General features: G+C 43.7%; 1 protein-coding gene across 7 annotated transcripts in view; it reads left to right on the forward strand.

Moving 5' to 3' along the window:
- LOC106586143 (glutaminase kidney isoform, mitochondrial-like) overlaps nt 1-15,898 on the forward strand; it is a 60,283-nt gene that overhangs the window by 8,545 nt on the left and 35,840 nt on the right. For all 7 annotated transcript variants that reach the window (XM_014173044.3, XM_014173045.3, XM_014173046.3 and 4 more), the window contains exons 2-3: nt 10,847-10,943; nt 13,029-13,150. In XM_014173044.3, the coding sequence (XP_014028519.1) occupies nt 10,847-10,943; nt 13,029-13,150 (219 nt within the window). The remainder of the gene's footprint in view (nt 1-10,846; nt 10,944-13,028; nt 13,151-15,898) is intronic.

Raw genomic sequence — 15,898 nt, forward strand, 5'->3', positions numbered from 1 at the left:
GCCATCCATCCACTGTAGCCTAATCTAGACGCCGACATTATTGACCTAACATCTGTCGTTAAAACATCGCCCATCTGTTGGGTAGGAGATTGATCTCTGGTACAATTACCGAGAGTCTGAGTTTTACGTAACATTGTCAACTTCTGAGTCAGACAAATAACAGCTAAAAAAAGCTTTTAGGATATTAATGCCAGACAGTTTGTCATTATTTCCTTATATATATCTAATTTCATAAAGCATCGAAAACACAATCGGCAATCTCCAATACTTGCTGTAACACGTGAGCTTGGTGAGTCAGAGTGAGGTGTAGGTGTGTGGATGGTGGAAGCGATGGCCTGTGGCCCATAGTACTGCAGGAAGAACCAGGCAGGAACCAAGCAGGACCCAGGGAGGAAGTGAAGCATGCCAGTCCGGTGTGAACACACCCTGCCCTCAGCCATGCTCGAGGGGGGAGAGAGGCACTTAGTGCAGTGCCTGTGTAAAATAACCTGGGCCCCTGTTCCGAGAAAGGACACGTCCTCCGCCCTAGCACTTTCTACTTTCCCCTGCTTTTTTTACCTCCCATATTTTGGAGCAGAGGTCCCCTCACGTAAGGCAGATGGTTGAATGCGTTTACTTCCAAGTGACCGCTCGCTGGTCAAATTAAAAGCAAAACACCTTCCGTTTCCTGGTAACCGGGCCTCTGCGTTTGCACTTAGTCGTCGAGTCGTGGTTTTTGTCGTTTCGATCTTTTGTTTGTTTTGCTTCCTACTGTGTAAGTTAATTGTCTGTTGTGGGGGAGAAAAAAAACGGACATATTGCAAACAACATTGTAGTGTGTTTTAAGAAATTACCATTGCTAAAATCTCTGCCCTGTCTGTTTTTCTTCTGACATTCTTTCCTCATGTCTCACTGGCCTGTTCATCTCTTTTGGTGGTCATCCATTTTCTCGTTCATTGCTTTGGTCTGTCTGGCTACAGTGGCTAGCTCTCCGTGGGTCGCAAGTCACTGCTTCCCCTCTCAGACAGGAAGCAGTGACTTGCGATTAGGTCGGTGGCTGGGTAAGCACTATCAAATTAGGGGGGGGGGGGGGGGGGGGCAGCAATGTAGGCTGTTTTTTGTCCCCCCCACTTTGATTCTGAAATTACCATTAACCACTAATGAACTTGTAATTTTTGCACATTAAGTGTTTGAGCTAGTATTGCATCAATATTGTTTACAAATTAGCTATGACATATATATATATATTCAGTCATTCATTCATTCATTGGCTATCTATCACAACGTGGGATTTCACCCCCATCTGAAAATCGAATGGTTTTGACAGTTTGGTAGTTTTCAGCAAGCTTCTTTTCTCCTCCAGCTTCGGCTATGCAAATTGCCTGGCAAATGTGATTAGTGGTTATGAAATTATCAACGTTACCCTCTATATCAAAAAATGACCATATACACTGATTATTACCAAGACTAATGCTGATGGTGAACCTGAAGAATCTAAATAAATTATATTGTAAGCCCATTCAGTAGGTATAGCCAGATGAGAGCTTACTTTTATTCCCCTGTAAAACAGAGTTTTCAACAGCGCATTGATGACAATGACCTAACAAATTACATACGTTGTGACTCAACTAATAAAGCCTAAAATCACGCAAGCCATTTTAGCATTTGAATGCTGAAGGTGCAGCGCAGATGTGCAAGATCAGGAACAGGCCGCCTACCATGCGTTTGGTCAGCGCGTGATGCTGGGCACAGTGCACAGTTTGACTAGGGTTGTTCGGCAGGCAAAATTACTTGTAGATCAATGACTGTCAACACAGTTACATGCTTAGTTCGACACGGAAGAAGACGCATCAGTTGTCACAAAATATTAGGTATTTTCGTAAGGTAGGAAGAAAGTAATTGAATCCATTTTCTGACCTTTTGCATGCTACATTTTGATCGGTTTGGAGTCCACGGACCGATGCAGTCATATCTTAAACATTTTGAATCAGGGTCCTATGAATCGTTACATCCTTGGTAAATAGCAATGTAGCCAAGATACACAAGCGATAGCCTTCAATGTCGGCATATTTCATATCATCCGACAAAATGAAATATTGCTCTACTCAGCTCAGCCATAGCCTCCACAGATACAACTGATAGATGCCACTAAAATAGCAATATATGGACACATTTAATTGGTAGAATTTGCATATTGTGCATTCGGAAACTATTCAGACCTCTTGTCTTTTTCCACATTTTGTTACGTTAGTCTTATTCTAAAATGTATTAAATTAATGTTTTTCCTCATCAATCTACACACACTACCCCATAATGACAAAGCAAAAACAGGTTTTTAGAAATATTAGCAAATTTATTTAAAAATAAAAACAGATCCCTTATTTACATATGTATTCAGAGCTTTTGCTATGAGACTCAAAATTGAGCTCAGGTGCATCCTTTTCCATTGATCATCCTTGAGATGTTTCTACAACTTGATTGAAGTCCACCTGTGGTAAATTGAACATGTCTATATAAGGTCCCACAGTTGACAGTGCATGTCAGAGCAAAATCCAAGCCATGAGGTCGAAGGAATTGTCCGTAGAGCTCTGAGACAGGATTGTCGAGGCACAGATCTGGAGAAGTATACTGAAACATTTCTGCATTATTGAAGGTCCCCAAGAACACAGTGGCCTCCATCATTCTTAAATGGAAGAGGTTTGGTACCACCAAGACTCTTCCTAGAGCTGGCCGCCCGGCCAAACTGAGCAATCAGGGGAGAAGGGCCTTGATCAGAGAGGTGACAAAGAATCCGATGGTCACTCTGACAGAGCTCCAGAGTTCCGCTGTGGAGATGGGAGAACCTTCTAGAAGGACAACCATCTCTGCAGGACTCCACCAATCCGGCCTTTATGGTAGTGACCAGACGGAAGCCACTCCTCAGTAAAAGGCACATGACAGTCCGCTTGGAGTTGTCAGACTGGGGCGTGTGCAAAGAATGTGCAAAGCTGTCATCAAGGCAAAGGGTGGCTACTTTGAAGTATCTAAAATATTTTTATTTGTTTAATACACTGCTCAAAAAAATAAAGGGAACACTTAAACAACACAATGTAACTCCAAGTCAATCACACTTCTGTGAAATCAAACTGTCCACTTAGGAAGCAACACTGATTGACAATACATTTCACATGCTGTTGTGCAAATGGAATAGACAACAGGTGGAAATTATAGGCAATTAGCAAGACACCCCCAATAAAGGAGTGGTTCTGCAGGTGGGGACCACAGACCACTTCTCAGTTCCTATGATTCCTGGCTGATGTTTTGGTCACTTTTGAATGCTGGCGGTGCTTTCACTCTAGTGGTAGCATGAGACGGAGTCTACAACCCACACAAGTGGCTCAGGTAGTGCAGCTCATCCAGGATGGCACATCAATGCGAGCTGTGGCAAGAAGGTTTGGTGTGTCTGTCAGCGTAGTGTCCAGAGCATGGAGGAGGAGCAGGAGGAGCAGGAGAAGCACTGCCAGAGCCCTGCAAAATGACCTCCAGCAGGCCACAAATGTGCATGTGTCTGCTCAAACGGTCAGAAACAGACTCCATGAGGGTGGTATGAGGGCCCGACGTCCACAGGTGGGGGTTGTGCTTACAGCCCAACACCGTGCAGGACGTTTGGCATTTGCCAGAGAACACCAAGATTGGCAAATTGGCCACTGGCGCCCTGTGCTCTTCACAGATGAAAGCAGGTTCACACTGAGCACGTGACAGACGTGACAGAGTCTGGAGACGCCGTGGAGAATGTTCTGCTGCCTGCAACATCCTCCAGCATGACCGGTTTGGCGGTGGGTCAGTCATGGTGTGGGGTGGCATTTCTTTGGGGTGCCGCACAGCCCTCCATGTGCTCGCCAGAGGTAGCCTGACTGCCATTAGGTACCGAGATGAGATCCTCAGACCCCTTGTGAGACCATATGCTGGTGCGGTTGGCCCTGGGTTCCCCCTAATGCAAGACAATGCTAGACCTCATGTGGCTGGAGTGTGTCAGCAGTTCCTGCAAGAGGAAGGCATTGATGCTATGGACTGGCCCGCCCGTTCCCCAGACCTGAATCCAATTGAGTACATCTGGGACATCATGTCTCGCTCCATCCACCAACGCCACGTTGCACCACAGACTGTCCAGGAGTTGGCGGATGCTTTAGTCCAGGTCTGGGAGGAGATCCCTCAGGAGACCATCTGCCACCTCATCAGGAGCATGCCCAGGCGTTGTAGGGAGGTCATACAGGCACATGGAGGCCACACACACTACTGAGCCTCATTTTGACTTGTTTTAAGGACATTACATCAAAGTTGGATCAGCCTGTAGTGTGGTTTTCCATTTTAATTTTGAGTGTGACTCCAAATCCAGACCTCCATGGGTTGATAAATTGGATTTCCATGGATTATTTTTGTGTGATTTTGTTGTCAGCACATTCAACTATGTAAAGAAAAAAGTATTTAATAAGATTATTTCTTTCATTCAGATCTAGGATGTGTTGTTTAAGTGTTCCCTTTATTTTTTTGAGCAGTATACTTTTATTTTGGTTACGACATGATTCCAAATGTGTTATTTCATAGTTTTGGTGTCTTCACTATTATTCTACAATGTAGAAAATATATATATTTTTTAAACTTCGAATGAGTGGGTGTGTCCAAACTTTTGACTGGTACTATATAACACCAGTCTTTTTAAAAAAAAAAAAGGGAATTTCTAAGTGACCCCAAACTTGTCAACGGTTGTGTGTGTGAGATACTTTTTTAAAATCAATACTTTGTGTCAAATATCGATATGTTGTCCAAGAAAAAGATCACTATACGTAGCTGTATCGATTTTTGTCCCCCATCACTTCTTCAAACCCTCCTTAGCGATGAGTTACATTATTCCAACTGAGAACATTTCAGGTGCAATAATGACCATTTGTCAGGTTATTTATGCTAGCTTTGTTCAGTTAAATGGATGCGAACGCCAAATGGTGTAGACACGCCCTAATATGCACAGTTTATCCCACGCAATACCAACACAACATGTTTGGGCAATACGCATGCGCAAAATATGAAATCGGCTAAATAAAGCTAGGCAAAACAGCGAGGACTATGCTGACCCTGTCCATTAACAGTAACTGGACTCAGGAACGGCTGCGGCATTATCAATTCGAATGCATTTGAATGGCTGGAAATGAAAGCGTGAATACCCAGGAGAATTTCCTAAGGTTTTTGATGCAGTTTTTGATGTTTTTTTAAATTTATATAGCATAAAAAACGCTATAATCATTGAGGAAAAAACATAAATTATTATATTTGGCTGTTCATAACAGCATTTCTTTTTTAGATTATCACAGGGTAAGCACTCCCTACCCTGACTGCACGTCACTGAGGGGAAGTGGTCCCAACTAGAGGATGTAATAACACTACCCTATTGAAGGTGTTTTAAAGCAGCGATCCTTAATTGAAACATTAACAAAGTGTTCTCCCCACCAGTTTCAGTAAAAAGCTGAGGGATGAGGCTGGAGGACTGCAACCACTCTCAAATATTGCTACTGCAATATGTTAACGCCACCTTTTCACATGTGAGAATAACATTATTTCAACCACAGTTTTCTTACATGTGAAACTGCAATTTTGATTTTCAAGTGATTGTTTTACACATGTGAACTTGCAATTCCATGTGATGTGGGGTTTCGCCTGTGAAATTTAAGCTCAACATTTGACACGTATATTTTTTTAATGGTAAACTTGATTAAACTTGTCATTTGATTTTTCTATAGGCTATTGATATTATTTGTTCTTTCTCATTCTTAGTCCTCTGGCTACCTTACGTTTCTAGGCTATTCAAATAACTTTTTGAGATGGAAATCCGTTACATTCATTGTTTGCTCAGGAGAAAGCCATGCATAAAACAATGAAGCGTAGCCTTCAGTCACATTCATTGCTTATCGAATGGAGAACAAAGGGAATATAGGCAAAGTTTATTTTTAAACAGCTAGACACAAGATGGTTAAGGAGTGTCCGTATATAAATTATAATTTAAAAAAAAACTGTTTAGCCCATAGCCTAATACCCATGCATTTGAGAGAGAGAGACCGAGAGAAACAATATTTTCATTAGCATTTATTACTGGGCGTATCCTTGGCATTGGGCAAAGTCAATACTGTGTCTGTCTGGCGCAGCCCTGTTGGACTTGCTCCAAGCAGAACATCCCCCTACGTGCTGATCTAGGATCAACCTACGACTGGATGGCATTACCCCAACAGGATTCAGTGCTTTGGACCTGGAGTCAGTGACCTGCCACTTAAGATGACTTTTTTACTCTTTTAGATTTATTTGACAGGGATAATGCACATCGATCATGATTTCTGTAAATGTGCCAGATTTAGTTACTCAATTTGTACCTGTAGTCGATGGCGGCAAACCTCCCTAGTGAACCCTGTGAAATGATTGTCTGAATCCCATCCTGAATGATCATAAATGAATTCTCCACACACTGTATTTTAATCCTCTAATGGAATTCTTCAACTAAAACATGACCATAGTCACCTTGACGTGAGCCAGCTCTTGGCTATTTCTGGCATCTGTGTCTTTGTGACTCAGCAATCTGATGGTTTGGATGTCTCTGGCTGATCTATTGGCGATGCTGTGTTAGGGTTCTTAACTGCTGAGGTGCAAGAAACCGTTGGATTGTCTTCTTAGGAAGACGCAGCCATCTGGGGCAAAGACTTCAGATAAACGTTAAGTCTTGATTGATACGCGATTCGGTTGTCAACAAACATCAATTGAATTAGAAATCAAACAAACCTTGGAACACTATTATAGATTTGGCGTAAACCTGGGGCAAACTGAGACAAAACTGTTGTATGTTCAGTCAACGTGAATTACTATCTTGATATTGTGACTCGGCAAGTTTTTTTTTCTGCTGGTGGGAAGAGATCCATCTGAGATGTAGCATTTGAGCCATGCTGGTTTTTAGTCAAAGACTGATGAAAGGACAGTTACCATATCTTCTGAGCAAGGGCAATCAGTGCCTTCCTTGTAGCAGTTGTGTGCCAGTCCCACCATTGTAAGGGTTCTGGATTCTGCAGTAGATGATATAATAATGTATGTCTGCCTGGTAGTTTGTAGCCGGTGGGTCTGGACTGAGTTGGCTCTGTGGTGTGGTTAGTGGCGTGTGAACGAGACCAGGATGTTGTCTTTATTAATCCCATCAGGGGGGGCGGGACTGGCGGGGGCATTCCAGGAATGTGGCTGCTGCACTCTGACGCTGCTGGAGTGTGTAGCGTAGGGAGCAATAGTTTATGTCTTTTTGTTGGCACTAGCTCCGCCATGGTTGGTTGGACAAAGCCAATTGGATACCACGAAATGAATGGAGTTTTTGTAGGGTTTTGAGATAAACGCCAAAAATGAGGTAAACAGAGGCTTAGGAGATCTCATACGCTTCGTTCTATGAGATAATCTTTTATCAGCTAACGTCACTTTTTTGGTGAATTTGTAAGCATTTATGTAATAAAAACCCCCACAAAGAATTCATAAAGGTCATGTTAACTGACTGATATTATCAAAACATTTTTAGCCCTTTTTCTCCACAATTTTGTGGTATCAAATTGGTAGTTAGTCTTGTCTCAACGCTGCAACTCCCGTACGGACACGGGAGAGGCGAAGGTCAAGAGCCGTGCGTCCTCCGAAACACAACCCAACCAAGCTGCACTGCTTCTTGACACAATGCCCACTTAACCCGGAAGCCAGCCGCACCAATGTGTCGGAGGAAACACTGTACACCTGGCGACCGTGTCAGCGTGCACTGCGCCCGGCCCACCACAGGAGTCGCTAGTGCACGATGGGACAAGGACATCCCTGCTGGCCAAACCCTCCCCGAACCCAGACGACGCTGGGCCAATGGTGCGCCACGCCATGGGTCTCCCGGTCGTGGCCGGCTGCGACAGAGCTTGGACTCAAACCCAGAATCTTTAGTGGCACAGCTAGCGCTGCGATGCAGTGCCTTAGACCACTGCGCCACTCGGGAAGCCCCTCTAATAGAATGAAATGTATAAGATCTCCTAAGCATGTGTTAACCTCAGACCTTATTTTTGCCGTTTATCCCAAAACCCTGTTCTTTCCCAATTTAATTTCCCCCGTAGGAATGGCTGCTTACTAATTTCCGCAATTTTTTTTATACAAGCTGGCGAGCTCCATTGGCAACTGGCAATCCCAGATCAGTGGGGATGGTAGGCTGTGTGTGCTGAACAGCATGCTGTGTGTAAACTCTGAGTGAGGGAGAGAACTGGACAGTGTGTGTGTGTGTGTAGCCTATACTCTCAGTGGGGATGTGTGTGACTCGATCTGCTTTGTGTTTTGTACTCAGTGGGAGCCAATGCTGAGAAAGTAGGCTGGATACTGCGTGTGTCAGTCTGACCTACAGAGGCGAGTGTGTCCTTAGTCACCCCACTGCAGACAGCAGGAAATGTAATTAAAACCAGCAGGCTCAGTGCAGTTGTCCTCCCTCTTTCTTCGCTATTCTCTAACACTGTTCTCTTTCTGTCTCGCTTTTCTCTCGCTCTGTTCTTTTTTCGTCTCCCGCTCTTTTCTCTTTTTTGTCTCTCTCTCCCTCTTCTCATTCTTTACTCAATACTAATTTCTTAGTCTAATGAGGATGATGCATGGAACTTTATGACTCAAAACTCAATAATTGCTCAATGTGTTATTTCCACTAATAGCATGCATAGAGAGAATATTTGTTTAACTGTATTTACCTCCTGTATGTTTTGGTAGCCACAATTGACCCATAACATAGGCCTTCCTGAGGATTCTCAGGTTTCTGCTTTTTTCTAACTCTTCCAGGGCATGGATGTTTCTCTCCAGTGGTGGGGTATCCATAACTAGTGGTACCTCTAGGGAGAATATGATGATGACACCAATGGTTATTCCCAGGTGCATGACAAATAGTTGGGTTCCTGTTTTGTGTGTTAATGTCTCATTTGTTTTTGCCTGTTTTCTTTCCCCCTCTTTCTCTCCATCGTCCTGCTTGCTTTACATTTGTGTCTGTAAGTATATTACTATTTTTGTCTCTCACAGGTAGATATCGTTTTTCTCGCTTCCTCGTTCTCCTCTACCTTACATCCTGCCCCCCCCCCTGTTTACCTCTTATCTGTGACATTTGTGTGATGTATTTCCCAGTTTCTCACTGCACTGCATACCTATGGATCAGACATCCAGAAGGGATGTCAGAAATTTGATCCAAAGAATCCCAACCCCCCCCATCACCTTGCAACACTAGCCATGCCCTGAAAACCAGATGTGACTTATTCTCAGACACCCAGAAACTACAGGAAGTACTCATAACTGCCATGTAAAAAAAAACATTACCTCAACTGTGACCAGCAGTAATGACTTTGAAGTACAGACACCCTTTTCGAGACTGTATTTAAACGGTGGTAGCTCGGCTGGCAAGTGACTGTGTTTTGACGGACGCCGTGAAAGTGGCAGACTCGTCTGTCGCTCCTGGTAACTGTGCCACTGCCATACACAGTCAGTCGCTGAGCTACAGGTGGCAATCCCACTCTGCTTTGCCAGTGCAGGCAACCGTAAGCCCGCTCTAATGTGATAACAGGGATAGAACATCAACAGGGTTAGGTAACCACTTTATTTAACGACGCTCCCACACATTCAGGCCTTCCAACACGAGCTTCAGAAATCCCTCCCCAAATGTGATAATACCACATCAACAGCCGCTAGATAAACCCTTTATTTAACCTGGCGAGAATGGCTCTGGAAACACACAAACAAACTGGTTGACAGACCTTCTGCTCTTTTTTTTTCTTTCTTCCATTTCCTTTGGTTCATGTAACTCAAATTCTAGTGGAACTGTTATGTCTGGTTTAGCCAAATCTTCCAACAAGTCGTCTGAGGGTCGTCATTTTCCATGACTGGAGTCTTTTAGCAGAATCTTCTTTTTAATAGCGCACAAATGATTTGAAATGACACTGTCAAATTGAGAATCTGAGATCAATAAAAACGAACCTGTCTTGAATCCGTCAGTAGCCTAGACCTAGGTGTGTGGAGACACACACATTGTTAAATAGGAGGAAAGGATAGTCCTAAAAACAAACTTTCCAGTTTCACTGACTCACCCAATGATGATCAGCTCACTCACCGGCGATGGCCAATGTGTGCCCGTGCCAAAAACCTATCTCTCTTTTGTTTTACTCTGTAAAACAATGCTTTTTGCTCAATAGGCCTATTTGGATGTTGATAAAACGGGGCAGGGGAATTAGAGGCAACTCACATGAACTCTGATTGCTTTTATTAGACTTTTTTCATTGCGAACAGTAAAATAAATATATATCTCATCACGAGAGGTACTGCATCCTGGCAAATAGGTTCCGGAACGAAACAGTTCAAAACAGAGATGCCGGACCCTAGTGTTTGTGTTGACACAGCATGCTCTTCAATGCAGGATGGGTGTCGTGTTTGGCTGATTCATTTACTAAAATGGGAGTAAAATTGACATTTCTACATTCAAATGGATCAGAGCATGTTGACTTGAATGGGGAATATCAGTTGTTTTAAATTATATTGTCAATCTTCCATAGGAAACCTATTGGAATCATAGAAATATAGATAATAGAAAAGACATTTCCATGTAAGTTGACATTCGGTGGTTGCTCCGGCGGCCATCTTTGTGGTAGTAATTCGGTACATCAATTTACATTTCAATGATGTACCAGCTCAATTGCAGTGGTCTGAAGGGGATATGTCCTTTCTATGAATTCTAGTTCTGTTATGGAAGTGACAACCACCCTGTATTTCTAAAGGTGTTACTAAAGGTGCTGCTCTCTGACATCTTGTGTTCCTGTGTGTTCCTCCCCTACAGGAGAAGGAAGGCAGGCATCCTGCCCAGTCTGGAGGACCTGCTCTTCTACACCATCGCAGAGGGCCAGGAGAAGATCCCCGTCCACAAATTTCTCACAGTGAGCCATACACACACCATCCTAATCCATTTTCATTATTAGACACCGTTGTTCTCAGATTATTTGATGCTGTAACCATCTTCATCAATATTATCATTGTTGTTATCAGCATTATTATATTTACAACATCATATTCAGAGCGACAGTCACTATCGTAATGACATTTTAATAACATTAAAACTACATAAGGTTACACTGATCATGCTACATACTTCGGCACCACCCACACAGTTTTCCATTGTCGCCATCCACACGATCATATTATTGCCATATGAAATAAACTCGCCGTGATAATGAATGAGTTGGATCACTGCTGCTGCCCTGTCTCCTGTCTAGAGATAATAGAAGTGAGTCCTCAGACAGAGTGATGGGGAGGTGGTTGAAGGGTGTGAAATCTATTTTCCCCCCCTCCGGCCCTATCACGACATTTAGCCATTTGTCCTCTGTGTCACACATCACAGATTGAGGCGCTGCCAAAAGGTTGTTGAGACACACACACACACACACACACACACACACACACACACACACACACACACACACACACACACACACACACACACACACACACACCGTGCTTTATTACTCCAGCTTATCTGATCTTATTGGTCTATTTATCACCAGTGTCCTCTTCACTGCTTTTTTTTAACACCCTTCCCTGGGTAGGAGGAGTGCGTAACAAAACCTTGCACACGTTGTTGTTTTTTGTGGTAGAACATTCTCCAACGTTCTCCTGTGTCTCCTACACAATCCCTTTTTTTTTTTTTAGGGAACTAGGAACTGTGCCCATCTTCTTAACCAGGGATATTGGGTTAAGAACTGTGCCCAGCTTGGATTGAGTCATAGCCTCATAGTATATCAATGAGTTGTTTGAACCAATTTAGCCATACTGTAGATGATTGGGATAACAGCTACAGCGGGCTCTCCCCGCTGGTGGGTGTGATGATCTGCTGTAACGTCCTCAAACAAGTGCATGAACATCTAGTTCTAAAACTCCAAACGTTTCTGCTGTGTGCCAAGGGAAAAACTGTCAGGAAAATAGGGCTGTTGTGAATATAGGTGATTCTGTTGGAACTTGCAGTCTGACTATCGTTGTTATGATGCCAAGAATCATATTTGCCTATATTTATAGCCATAGATTTTTATTTCTCACAATTTCATGAAACAAATCTTATGGAGAGGAAACTATTTTCCTGACAGTTTTTCCCAACGCGGCGGCATATGTAATGGCATAGGAGAAGATCTGAGGACCAGCATATGATTAAACACACTCACGCACCCAAACACACACACCGATTCTGACACAATATTAGGAACACTAGGTGACTACAAACATGTACACACAGTCAAATATTAGCCCCTGGGTTTTACGGCAGAAACACAGCTTCGTGACTCTGCTACTTCACAGCTCTGTACTCTTCCCTGAAGCACATGTGGATTTTGAACCAGGCTAGGTCTGTGAGAGGTTTTGCTGAGAAAGCGACTTCCCGTAATCATGTGGTAACCTCGTGTTTGAGCATCCGAACAGTAACAATGAAGTTGGAAAAAAAGGAACATATTTGCCTTTATTCTATTTATCGATTATCGGTGGAATAATCGGCCGATATCAGTAAAAGGCCAATATCGGCTGATAATATTGGTCCCTAGGTCCCAGGTCTGGTTGTGCTCTTGCCAACTTCGTTGCTATTTGGCGTGACAATCAGTGACGAGTTGCCATGATGGCACAAACTCGGGCTATATACAGTCTCGGGCTATATACAGTCTCGGGCTATATACAGTTTTATTTATTTTTTAGGAACTTTTCCCGTCTCCTGTAACTGTTCTCCCAGGCCGCTTGAATAGCTTCCTTTCCTTGATTCCTTTCCTTCACGATCACAGAGAGCTAATCAGGTCTGATCAGTGCTAATAAACGAGGAGAGACCAGGAATGGCTGCTTTTCATACGCCTTTCAACACCAAGGATTATTTTTTTCCTTCCCCGCTTTGGGCCCACCAAGGCTAACCTAGAGTTTCTGTGACTGCTCAGTGCGGGCCCACCATGGCTAAACCAGAGTTGTGTGACCCCCACCCCCCTCTCCCTCTGCAGGCACTAAAGGCCACAGGATTACGCACAGGAGATCCCCGGCTGAAGGAATGCATGGACACCCTTAAAGTCACCCTGAAGAACACCTCGGACGGAGTCATGCTGGACAGACAGCTCTTCAAGAAGTAAGTGTTGTTCCCCGATGCCAATCAGAGACGCTCAGTAGTGTTAACGATATATGGATCGATAGAGAGTGGGGCGTGAATATGCTGTTGGCCATGTATTACTCTTTTCACAATATTGTACCCACCCGAACAAGGCTGGCTTGGATATTTTCTTTTCACATGGTCTCTTTCAGCACTGTTCAAGCAACTATGGTGGATGCTTAACCTGACCAGCTCAGTTTAGCTCGGCTCGTCTCAGTAGTGTGAAAGCCCTAATGAGGGATGATTGAATCATGACTGCGAGTCGTAGTGTCTGTGCAGACAGAGCTCCAGTTCCTGTGTGTTTTCCTCATCATAACAGCTCTAGCTCATGAATCATTCAGCCCGTCTCTTCTCTGGGTTAAGATGGAATCCATTATTCACGTCTCGCCCGCCTGTGCCAAGCTAGAGGAGACCCAGTGATCTACTTCCTGCCACAATGTCACACGGCCCAGATCGAACCTAATTGTTGACATCCTGTCCTGAACCTTGTCACCTCAAGGCAAACTAACTAATCCCGGTGATGTCACTTTGTTTCTATGAGCCACATGTTTTAAAATGCGTTTTAAATACATTATAGGTATTTATGCATTTTAAATACATTATAGGTATTTATGCATTTTAAATACATTATAGGTATTTATGCATTGTAAATACATTATAGGTATTTATGCATTTTAAATACATTATAGGTATTTATGCATTGTTAGAATTTCTTACAATGAGCCATGATGAGCTATTATGAATGCTTATAGCATGTCTATAATGTATATTACCACCTCTGAGTAATGCTATATGAATGCAGTTGTTGTCTTTTGGCCACAAAAGGCTGTGAAGATGAGCCCTGAGCTGTTATGAATGCTTACGGAGGTCTTATCATCCGCTATGCCATAGTGAACGTGGTATGATAATAGGCCATCTAAAGTGCATTCATAATGCATTATAACGGGGTGGCTTACAGAGAGCGTTACCCCAAATCCTTCCAGAACAGGTTCTATCAGACAGAGACCCCACCAGAGCCAATCGGATGTCGTGTCGTTCAGGCAGAAAGCGCCAGGCTCACGTATAGCGCCATGACACAGGACATCATGTGCTCTCTGCAGCATGTGTTATGTCATCGTTTTGATGTCTTCACTATTATTCTACAAAGTAAAACCCTTGACTGGTACAGTGAGCAATATGTTTGGAACATCAAATCGCAAGGAACTTGCGGTATCGAATGGCAATCCATATAGAATCGCAGTATCGAGATAATATCGGATCGTGAGGTCCCTGGCAATTCCCAGCCCAAGCGTGTACCCCCCCACACACACCTGTCCCCCATCTTACTCAAAGACAAACAAGCTTGTTTACAGCCACGCACATGCACACACTGGGCCTGACAGTTGCCATTAGCGGCCAACGCGGTGCGTCTTATTTCTAAGCTGTGGCGAAGGGAAATGACTTAGCAGTGCATGAGTACACTCATTCGTTCTCCCTTCCTCATCTTACCTAACATCATTTCTGACAAGTTATAAATAGCTCTAAGGTTTGCAATGACTGACGTGACAAGAGGAACTGACGATGCACGATCCAATTTCGAAATGTCACCTTGTGCATTCTACTATTACAACTTTCAAGAGTACGATGAAAGCCGGACTGAGTAAAAAAAAAAAGAGGGGTTTGGGAACCACTGACCTAGCACTTTCATTCTCTCTGTTGTCACCCGCTGAATACATTGTGGGTGGTAGTAGGCTGGCCAGGTTAACATTGACAGGGCACTGTGTAAAACCATAGGCTCTGTCCACTCGTTCCGTTGCTGATGGACGGTAGACTAGACAGGGGGTCCGGACCTCCTGGAGTAGCAGAGCCAAACCACAGAAAGTCTATGTACTGCAGTGTTTGGCCGAAGGCTCAAATGACTCATTTGATTGGCGTGCGGTGCTTGCAACATCAGGGTTGTATTCATTAGGGAACACTGTATCAAACCGTTTTGTAACGGAAAACATTTCTTTATTGGAGAAGTTCAGGTAGTCCCTCCATGTTTCTAACGTTTGTTGCCTAATGAATACGACCCAGGGTTGCATTCTGAACATTGCAGATGGTAATGTCTTGTGCAGAGCTCACGATTGCTCGGCTGGTGCCGTGTCATGTGTTTGCTGCCTGCTTTTCTGCACAGCGTCATCCATCACCACAAATGAAATGTCAAATATCTATGTGTGTGGCGATGGCCAGCTATTTTTAAGACACCGGGGCAAGGTGGAAACGAGTGATGACACTGCTATACAGTCGCACTGAAACTATTCCCTCTGTCCGGAGCCAAACTGGTCTCCATATCTACACGCCGTGCCCAGTTATGCCCATGCCAGTCTTCCTGTTTTCATCTGCATCTAGAAGAAGTGCTGCTTGGTTCCCTAAAGACAACCCTTCCGTTATTTACCACCACCCCCCAAAAATAGTTTGTCCCTAGAACATTTCTGTAACTGCAGCCTGCTCGCTGAGTCTCCAAGGCCTCTAGCTCCCTGAGGGACGTGTATGTAAATGATTGCAGCAGAGGGATGGCGATGGAACTATGGGATGTCTCTGTCTCCTGGACACACCTGGGTGTTATACCCTTCAATGTGTTAAATGCTAATATTGGCTAGAAACGCTCTCCTGTGGCCTGGCGGCACTTTAAAAACAGTATCCTACAAGAAACCATGCATTCAAACCTTTTTAGATACAGTATGGTTATCTATTTGTTCTTCAAGG

This window comes from Salmo salar, chromosome 25 (genome assembly GCF_965601325.2).
Source record: "Salmo salar chromosome 25, fSalSal1, whole genome shotgun sequence".
NCBI classification, from domain to species: Eukaryota; Metazoa; Chordata; class Actinopteri; order Salmoniformes; family Salmonidae; genus Salmo; species Salmo salar.